This window comes from Sorex araneus, chromosome 5 (genome assembly GCF_027595985.1).
Source record: "Sorex araneus isolate mSorAra2 chromosome 5, mSorAra2.pri, whole genome shotgun sequence".
Classification (NCBI taxonomy): Eukaryota; Metazoa; Chordata; class Mammalia; order Eulipotyphla; family Soricidae; genus Sorex; species Sorex araneus.
In genome coordinates this window covers 85,306,869-85,317,493 of record NC_073306.1, presented here as the reverse complement: position 1 = coordinate 85,317,493, position 10,625 = coordinate 85,306,869, and the positions used below count along the sequence as shown (strand labels likewise).

Here is a 10,625-nt window from a genome sequence, read left to right as displayed (position 1 = left end):
TGGGGCAGGGCAGTAGGGAGAAGATTTCATTGAACACAAGATGGGAAATGGCTCCCTGACACATGGGCAGAGCAAGGGAGCTGGCTGCTTCCTGGGAAGCACCTGGGGGCCTGGGCACTCAGCCGGACAAGCCGTGCTGCCCGAGGGACGATGTCGGCTGGTTGACCAGGTGGTTTTACTGGCGGGTTTTGGGAGGGCCTAGAAGGTTCCTTGGATCCTCTGGGGGCCTTCTAAAGCAGATGTCTTGGTTCTCCCAGGGCACTGCTGCCAGGAAGCCCTCCTGGAGCTGACCTGCACCCTGTCCTTCTGCGATGTGTCACTGTGTCTTGGTTAGGAACGGTGGTCAGGGCAAGGGAACCCATGCTGGGGAGAGACCAGAGAACTGGGAGAAACCTTTGCCCCGTGGACACAGGGGCATGCAGAGTGGGTCCTAATTAAAATTTTCCTTATTTATTTATTTACTTATTTTTTTGCTGTTTGGGTCACACCTGGTGATGCACAGGGGTTACTCCTGGCTCTGCACTCAGGAATCACCCCTGGCGTTGCTAGGGAGACCATATGGGATGCTGGGGATCAAACCTAGGTCGGCCGCATGCAAGGCAAATGCCCTACCTGCTATGCTATTGCTCCAGCCCCTTCCTTATTTTTTAATTGTTGTTTTCTGGGCCACACCTGGCAGTGATCAGGACTTATTCCTGGCTCTGCACTCAGGGATCACTCCTGGCAGGGCTCAGGGAACCATATGAAATGTTGGGGGTAGAACCTGGGTCAGCCACGTGCAAGGCAAATGCCCTCCCCGCTGCACTATCGCTCCAGTCCCTAAAATTTCCCACCCCTTAGACACTGGTGGTCATGCACTTGCAGAGGGAAAACACTTGGGAGCAAAGAACTTTTCCCCAGGGACAAATCATTTCCTCTTTTATGACCCGAGAACATTTACCATGACCCCATACAAAACCTTCAGGCACTTGACTCTTTTTTTTTTTAATATCCTTTACCTTTTTAATAAAAAGTAAAAAACAAACAAACAAAAATACATCGATGTCCTGAATAGAACCTCTCTATGTAAAGTTCTCACTAAACAAACAAAGGATCAGACAAAAGAAATGGAGCTGCAGATAGCAATCTGATATGTTAAGGAAGCGCGAATATACGTATGTCTATATTCTATATGATGTGCAGGTACATGTGTGTGCACCTATGTATGTATAAATATGTCAATATTTGCCTACATACGTCACACACATATATTTATACTGACCTCTTTAGATTGAAGTCCAAGGCACTTTTTACAATGAACAGGTTAAAGCCATTAATTTAGAACATAACTGTTTCTGGGTACATATCGATTTATGGCGCCAATATCAGAATTCGCCTCTTTCCCAGCTCACCCCGGAGTGTGTTTAGTTGGTGGAATGACCAGGAGGATCGGCTTCAAAGGAGATTTGGAAGGGTTTGAGGTGGTCACCTGCTTCTCACACCCTGTGCGGGAGGTGAGTTCTCAGGGCCCAGATGTTCTCAGGAAGGAATTTCTGCCGCAGGCTGAGCAGAGACCCAGGGGCTCCCATGGGGGTCTTCCCTTTGGGAGCATGTGGTGGTGGTGGTTGGAAGACCCCTGCCAGCATAGGGGAAGATAAAGAGCCCAGAAGGGGACTTCACGGTTGCCCAAGGCTATGAGGTGCCCACTTTTAAGTCAGCTGGAAAAAACCTGCCTCCTTTTGCCTCTGAATTGTTTTACGTCTATTGGGATTGGAGCGATAGCACAGTGCGTAGGGCACTTGCTTTGCACTTGGCAAGCTCGGGTTCAATCACTGGCACCCACATGGTCCCCTGAGCACCACCAGGAGTAATTCCTGAAGTTCACCATCAAGTTAGGGGGTATCATTGTCAGATAAACACAGGACCGTTCACCATCAGCCGTTACAGATCACCATCAAGTGATTCTGTAAATGAGGATCAGAGAAGGAATGACTTAATTTTCCTGTTGTTAATGTTGGTTTCCACCGCTGTGCATGGCTGAACATTTATTGTGCATAAGAACCACCTGGGGACCCGGTTCCAATGCTGACTCCAATGCTGGGGCTCTCGTGGGCCCGAGGCTCTGCACCCCACCAGGCTCCCAGCTGCTGCTATTGTTGCTGCCCCATACTAGAGGGGCCAAGGCTGGGCCAGACCTCAGCCAACCACCTGAACTGCTGGTGAGAGACCAGCCTTCCCCCCAGACAGGCTTATACCAGTTTCTTTGCTCTAGATGGAACACAGACTTGGGGGTGGGGAAAATCAGAATATATTCGCTCTCTAGAAATGTGAAAGTGTTAAGGCTTTCACGAGGGCTAAAAGGTAAAGTCCAGAGAAACACTTCTATTCAGGAGCAGAGAAGTACTGAAACAAACCAATTCCCACAGGAATCTATCACCAATAATAAATCTGAGAATAAACCAATTTTCATGACCCCTGTGAATAAGCTACAGAAAAACAGGCATATTGGAGTTCTGATAGTTTCCAGGCACCTCAGCCTAAGACAGCTGAGGAGCAAGGCAGACACTAAGAGCATTTAGCTCCATCCGAACAAAATGTGTGTGCTGGCCGGGCCTTGGCTACACACCACACTGAAACCTGGCATGCCGTGACTTCCTTTGCAGGGGACACAAATAATCAGTATCACTGCAGCCTGCATCTTATTTACATTCAAGCACAGATAAATGTTCATTTGTGAAGATTCCAGACTTTCCCCCAGGAAGAAACCCTTTCCTTGCCACAGCCAGTCTATGCATGTGGATTCTTAGCATCTGTGGAGGGAAGACAGGCCCTTTCACGCACATCGCCACAATGCTCCCCAGGTGGGGCATTATCACACCCCAAATGATGACGATCAATGAGGGTGCTCACTGGGAGGGGGCCCTGGGTTCTGGCAAGTCCAAGTCCCTGTCCTGTAACTGAATTTTAATCTAGAACTCTGCCACTCGAAGGAGGTAGCGAAGACGCTTTTCATTTCCTCTCTGCCACTCTACTGAGGGAGGGAGGTGGAGCTGATACATGTTTGCATAGAGGAATTTCCCCATATTTCCCAATAAGAGAAAACACCTCAATGGAAACTCTACCTCCCAGCTAAACTAGCAGAACAAGATACCCAGCTCTGGGCTGGACACTGCTGGGCATGTTCTGTCTCTGTCACTTCCTTAGGAGCTGTGCTGCACATCGTGACAAACCCATCGACACTGTGTTCCCACCGGCATGCCACTGGCTGCCAAAGCACAACTGTGCATTGAGCTCCCCTTGCCAGTGGAATCCAAATCCTGTTTTACTGTGACCTCAGAGGAACTCTTTTTTAAAAAAAAATTAAATATGGATTTATTTATTTATTTATTTATTTATTGGCTTTTGGGCCACACTTGGCAATGCTCAGGGGTTACTCCTGGCTCTGCACTCAGGAATTACTCCTGGAAGTGCTCAGGGGACCATATGGAATGTCAGGGGTCGTGCCTGAGTCTGCCACGTGCAAGGCAAGCACCCTACCTGCTGTACTATCGCTCCGTCTTCCCTCAGAGGAACCTTAATGCTTAGAATTTGGAGTTTTATAAGTCATGAGAGAATGAGACTCTTGCTGAGGTCTGACTCTGACACCGTCAAAAGGGAGCAGTAGTTGGCTAAGTTTGAGACTGAAAAAAAACCATTTATATAGGAGGGCTTCTGTATACATAGGAGCCTAGGCATTTATGGAACCAGATCCTCACAGCTACCCAAGGAGGCATGGCTTTACATCTCTCTCCTGTAATGGCTTGACAGAATTTAGGGCAGAATTATTCTCCTAAGCTCGGAATCATGTTCTATTTCCTCTCCTGGGTGGGTTTTGGAGAACTGGAATATGGCAGCTGTGTTGGCTGAGGACTGCCCCACCCCCACCCTACCCGGTCTGGAAGTCAGGAAATCAGTCACTAACGGTAACATGTACCCAGAAACAGTCACAGGAGAGCAGGCAGACACGGGCCTGCAAAAGACTAGTTGGATTACAAAATGTTAGTTGAAAGTTACAATATATTTTATAATATAGCAATATATTTCATATTTAAAATAAACTGATATGCTTTCTCCTATTGTTAAAAAATAGCAAGCAGTACAGAGGCAAGATGCAAATTCGTAGTGAAGCGCGCGTCTGATTCGGAATATGAACACTTCGCTTTCGGAGTCTGCCATGAGCACGTTCCCTCCATGAATAGCCTGTTGCTCTGTGGAGTGGTTACTCCGCTCCTTGATGCAGGGCAGAGGGTCTGGGACCCTGACGGAGTCGCTGTGTGTCTGATGATGTTGGATGGGTCCTGGTGGAGATTTGAAAACGAGACAGTGGGGCAGTAAGCGTCCTTGGTTCCTGGGCCCCTGGGTGGCGTGGCTCCCATCAAACCCGCCCTGACTTGTCACCAGTCCATTGATTGATCTTTTTGTTTTGCTTTTTTTTGGCTATTAATTCAGCATCTCTTTGGGATCCTAACTACAGGTGGGTGTGGCGTTTTGTGCTTTTCCTCCATCAGCTCGGTGGGCCACAATGTCTCTTTTGTGTGTTCCAACACTCATTCCAGCTTCCAGAAGGACTCTCTCTGGCACGGAATCCAAGGAATTGCAGGGTGCATGGCACCTGGATTCAGAGGTCACACGTTGACAGTTTGACAATAGTTTTGTTCAGAGGGGGGAAACTCCAGTTTATATTTGGGGCATTTCCAGTAATGGTGTAAGGGGGGAAAGATCACAGTTATTTTCTTTACTGTATTTCTATGCCATTGCACTGAGTATTCCTGTAAGTTCCAGACTCACACAGTAAAAATCTACCTATTACCTGTCTCAGGGGAGCTGAGTGTTACTTACATCCCTGTGGCTGGGGCCAGCCCGCCCTTTCCTCCTCCCCCAGAGGAAAACACCCTTCCTGTCCCTGTCGTACTCCTCTTGGTGGCCTCACCAATCCTGCCCCAGAACGCTCACTTTGGTGACAGCAGGAAGGGGAAGGAGCACATACACTGCTGGGGGTGAGAGGGACCTGGAGTCTGAGAGGACGGGAAGCTGTCCGAGGTGCTGAAACTCCCAGGCGCTGCGAGGTACTGACCGGCAGGTCTCTCAGGGGCTTCTACGAAATCCCCAGGGGAGCAGAACGACTTGGGACCTCTTTGGAGCATCAAAAGCAGCAATGAGCAAGGGTAGTGACCTAGTGGCAGTGCATTGGCCTCGCAGTGCCTGGGCAGTGGCACTGCCCTGCCTGGGATGAAGCCCTGACTTCAGCTGGGGTCCAGCGTCCACGCAGCAGGAAACCATGCACTAAAGCCCACATCTCCTCCTGACCACCTCCTCACCTCACCGAGAGGTAACAGTGAACATTTTTAAATGAAAAGCATTTAGTTGCCCAGTGAACTCAAGAGTACCCCGGGCGGCTGGGGCCACAGTCTTTGTAAATCTTCACGTTTTAAACCTATTCCCAATACTTTGCACATGGCATCAACTCTTGTTTTCATTTTAAGTTCAGAGAAACTGAGGTATGAGGTTAATTGGCCAAAGATCTGGATCCAGCATTAGAGTTTTATTCATTCTGATTCTAGTTTTCTTCTTTTCCATGAAAACTGAAGGGGGGAATTCTCACATATATTAAAGGCATGGTTTTCTCAGTGACACCCCTCCTGGGCCTCTTGTCAGCAGCCAGAGCTGACGCTTGCTCAGCACTTGGTGCGTTTCTGCACCTTCTCGTCTACGAGGCTGTGCTGTAACTGCAGCCCCTGCTGAGGCCAGGGCGACCCAGGCCTCGCTCCTCTGGTTATTTTGGATCATGTTAAGCACTTATAAAGATAAGCTGTCATGAAGTTACAATACTATGAGGAGAGAAGAACATTTCCTAGATACTCTGAAAACTGATGATGATCACACAGAAGTGGTGAGATTTGTATTTGGACTTCAATCTAAGGAGGACCAAGTCCCTAGTCTGAGATCACTTATTCACTGAAGCTGGGTCCTGAATTTCCACTGAGCCTAGTGGTCCTAAACCTATCACAGTACATCCCCGACTTTACAGTACACAAAGCTAGAATATGGCTTAAGCGATGAGGGAGCGGGCTCTTTATTTTGAATTCAAGTGTCTAGAGATTTGGGGGACTATTTGAGTGCTTTTACCTGTCAGTGGGTTACCATAAAAGTTATTGGGGCTTCTGAATTACTGGTTCAGACTTCTAAGTGTGGATAGAACTGGATGAGGTTTCCCTAAGTAACAGCTTTTATATATAGCCAATTCTGGAGTAGACAATCAAGCCTCCTCCGTCACCACCAAACTTGAAAACAAAGAACATGAAGGCATGGCATGAAGATCCACCTGTCCCCTTCCCATCTGACTGTGAGGCTGAGGCACAGTGGAATTAGTCAAAGGATGGGCTGTAGAAAGAACACTTAAGCCATCCAGGGTTGACCATACTCACAGGAGAAGGGGTAACTTGCCATAGAAAGCCACAGCGCTAGTAGAGGGAAGCACTAGCACCACACCAATACTAGTAATACTACTGCTTCTACTACTAGTACTATACCAGTACTAGGAGTACTCCTTCTAGCACTAGTGCTACATTAATACCATAAGCATTGCTACTTCTAGCACTAGTACCATGCTAATACTAGAAGTCCTACTACTTCTAAAACTAGCACCGCACCAATACTAAAAGTACTACCACTTCCAGCATTAGTACCACACTAATACTGGAAGTACTATTACTTCTGGTGCTAGTCCAGGGAAGTAGCCTCCTGTTCACTCCTTTGAGGAGCAACATGCAAATCCAATCACTGGTTTTCCTGAAGAGCAATGCTTCTTCACCAAGGGTCAAAACCAGAGATAGCTATTGTAAGCCTTGCTACAAATGCCCACGTGTTTCTGAGGTGCCAGGGGCTACTGCAGCTGAAAATGCCTCTGAGCACCCCCCTTGACCAGAGTGGCTAGCTTGGTCCAGGGTTTCCCTAGGGGACACATTAATTGTAGTGGAAGAGGAGAGGCCACAGTTCAACGTGGCTCTCGGCAGTCTGTGTACACATCTGTGCACGAGGCATGGCAGTGGGGTATTCATATCACTTATCTGAAGTTAAGACTAAATGCCCACGTTTGCACATGAGTCACAGGGTCCGGCAGGAGGAAAGGGGTTGATGGGATGCACAGCGGAGGGCTGGAGGTTAGTTAGCTGAGATTGACACACTCAGGGGTCTCTAACTGACACCTGGCGGGGCTCTGCCTGCAGGCAATGGCACCCAGGCCTCGAAGAAGCCGCCAGTTGTTTCATCTACGTAAATACCTGCTCATAAGTCTGGCTGGATCACTTCTGGACATAGGATTGGCCTGGTTTAAAAAGAAAAAGGCAGGGGAAATTTTTCAGAGAACTGAGAGTTATAAAAGAACCAGTGAAAAATATCAAGCCAACAGCAAAGGTGGCATCTGTAGGGCAGGAAACAACAAAGGGAAACATCTGAGGCGTGTTTAAGAGAAAAACGAGACCCTCAGAGGGTCGAAACCGGCTGTCGAGATCACAGCGAGGTTAGCCAGGGACCAGGTCTTCTGGAGGAGGGTGGCCCCTGTGGCCGGGCCCTCTGCTCGGGGCCGTCTACGGTTCCTGTTCTTGCAAGGGCCTGGAGCTGCGGGAGGGAATCTCCACAAGGCGCTGCCTGGCCACATGACAAAGGCCTGTTACAAGTGACCCCTAACAGGACAATCATGCCAATGGAACCCTCTGTTCTATCCTCAGCAGATGACCCCCCAGCTCTCCGCTGACAGAGGACAGGGTCCCAGACCTCAGGAGCAGCAGTGCAGAGGCCAGCAGGAAACTGCACTGCACAGAGGCGGGGGGCGGGGGGCGATGGCAGCTGCCTCCTCCATGCCCACGCTCCATCTGGATGTTTCTAAAGTCTCTTGGAGTTGGCGATAGAACAGAAGAGTTTGTGCACCAAGATGAACACGGCCTGGGGACCACAGGCTATTGGAGGAGCCAGGCCACCCTGCCTCCCCTCCCAGCCTCCCTACGGGCTCCTCTGTGCAGAATCTTGCATTTTGAGGTGGTTTTGGGACGGTAAAGTTACAATGGGCCACTCACCAAGGCTTCTCTTCCCCACTCAGTTGCTCACGGGGAGGCCCATGGCCTTTTGGCTCTCCTGCCCTCTGGGATGGGAATGCTGTGACTGGATAGAGAGTCGGATGGACCCCCAGCTCCCTCTTTCTCAGGAAATGCTGGGGCGCCCCCACGCACAGCTCTTCCTCACAGACATCTGTCTGCCTGGCCAGGCCACCACTGGAACCATGTGCATTTGGGTAGCAGAAAGAAATGCAGAATCTGCTAGTTGGGGAAGGCTGCTGGTCCCTCTAGGATGCCAACATTTTTGACTTTGCTGTCCCTCTCAAACCCAGCACAGGGCCAGCCCAGGGCGAGCAATCTGGACGGGGTCTGCAGAGAAGCTCAGAGCACAGTGCACCCGGGCTGAACGCAGCCAGGTCTGAATTTGAAACAACTCAGCATGCTTCAGAGTCTGTGTGTGGGTGCGTGTGTATGTGTGTGTGTGTGTGTGTGTGTGTGTGTGTGTGTGTGTGTGTGTGTGTGTAGGGGGTTAAGGTGCCAGGATGCTTTTGATTGGTATAAAATTTAAACAAGTGAAAGACTTGAATCACTGTTAAGAAATGTGTGTGTATGTGTGTGTGTGTATGTGTGTGTGTGTGTGTGTGTGTGTGTGTATGTGAAAATCCACATCTGCAAATCCACAGGTTTATATGGGGATTAGTCCTGGATAAAAAATCTGGCTTTTTAATTTCTTTTTTTTCCTAGACTGAATTGAGTTTTCTAACTCACTAAGCTGGGAGGGGAGGAGTCCGGTGCGGGCACTCTCCTTTGCTTTGGCCACCCCGGGCTCCTGCGACACAGGCAAGGAGAGGTGCTCCCAGACCCCAGTGGGGAGGACTCTCTTCCCCGCAGACCCCTTCCAGGCCAGTTCACTCTGGGTGACCGGTGCATCTGACCCCTACCCCTGAAGACCTGAGATTGAGCTCGGGCTCCCGCTCTCCACCAGCTGTGCGGCAGGGCCCCCCATCCTCTCCTCTTCCCACTCCCAAGTTGAGGCACCTAAACAGAGATTAGATTTCGGGTTTCAAGGCATGGCGAACCAGGCAGGCCGAACGAACACGTCCGTCCACCAGCGGGGTCTCTCTTCCTTCCTCCCCCGGTCGGAAGGTTCCTCCACGGCAACGCCACCAGGGGAAGAGCTGATTTGCATCTTAAGACCTATGGGTAACGCGTCTGCAGTGGGGAGTTTTATTTAGCAACTGCTGGAGCTTGTGTACGGGGTCGGGAAGGAGGTGGAGCTGACCCCGATGGGGCTGTCGGACAGCGGGGTGTGTGGGGTGCCCACCGCCACGCTGACGCCCCGGGCCTCCAGGAGGGCAGACAGGAGCTGCTGCTGCTGCTGGCGCAGCGTGTCGGCGATGAGCAGGGGCAGGGAGTTGAAGCTGGCCGTGAGGTGCTCCAGCTTGGACTCCAGGCTGCCGATCTGCTTCTCCAGGTCCTCGCTCCGATCGTTGAGTTCCGTGATCAGGTCATACATGACATTCTGCATCTGTGCGGATGGGCGGGTGGGGAGACAGACAGATGGACAGACAGGAGACAGGGAGACCACTGGTCATCATTGGGGGGCTCTGCCACGGGAGGGCAGAACACGGCAGCTCCAGGGACCAAGGGACCCGCCCCTGCACTGGCCATGGCTGGCAGCCTGGGGTGGTGGAGGAGGACGAGCCTGAGGAATGGGCCTCGAGTGGGCCTAGGTCGATGGTGGTTTTGTGAACTGCTCAGGGGAGGGATGTGCGTTACCGTGAATGTGGTTTGGGAAGTGCCTATGGCGGAAAGAAGCAAACTTTTCTCTATTTGGGGCCATACCTGCTGGTGCTTAGGGCTGGCTCCAGCACTGTGCTCAGGGATCACTCCTAGTGGGGCTCAGGGGTCCCTGCAGACTGCCAGGGATGGAACAAGGCCAGCGCTTGCCCCGTGCTCTCTCTCTGGGCCCAGCACTTTCATCTGAACTGGGGTGCATCTCTGAACTGTCCCCAGCCTCCTGCCGCCTCGGCTCCCGCAGTGGCTGGCTCCAGTGACCCAAGAGAGGGCAGGTGGTCTGTGTGCATGGGAGTAGGGGGGCCATGCTCAAGGCCCCTGCTCAGTAATGAGGCGCCCTCCTGCCTCTTAACTTCTTGGAACCTCAGTCTTATAAAACAGGGTCAAGAGTGATTATGCAGAGGCCAGGAGGGGACTCGGGAACACAGCCCTGCGTCCCCTCCCTGGCCCCACGAGACCAATGGGCACCATCCATGGCATCACCTATGCAGGCAGTAGGAACCACACAAGGTTCCTTCCAGAGCGATTTCGCTCCCCGCCCACGTTCAGCACTGCAGCCTGAGTGTCCACACAGCCAACCTCTCAGTCCTGGAGCCAGCCTCATGCAGAGGCACACCCAAGTCTCGGCCCTGCCCCCCTACCCCTGTGACAGGACCCCTCCCTCCAGGGGTGCTCCAAGGGGCAGCCCACCTGCAGGCGCCCTGTTGGAGGCTCTGGTTCATCTCTCAGCTAAGACTCCCTGGGCCTCGTCCAGCTCCC

The 10,625-nt window shown here is 51.3% G+C and overlaps 1 protein-coding gene across 1 annotated transcript in view; it reads right to left on the bottom strand.

The window, feature by feature from the left end:
- Positions 1 to 976: 976 nt before the first annotated feature.
- KCNN3 (potassium calcium-activated channel subfamily N member 3) overlaps positions 977 to 10,625 on the bottom strand; it is a 155,206-nt gene continuing 145,557 nt past the window's right edge. The window contains exon 8 of the mRNA XM_004619265.2: positions 977 to 9,597. Coding sequence (XP_004619322.1) covers positions 9,301 to 9,597 — 297 coding nt within the window. The 3' untranslated portion in view covers positions 977 to 9,300. The remainder of the gene's footprint in view (positions 9,598 to 10,625) is intronic.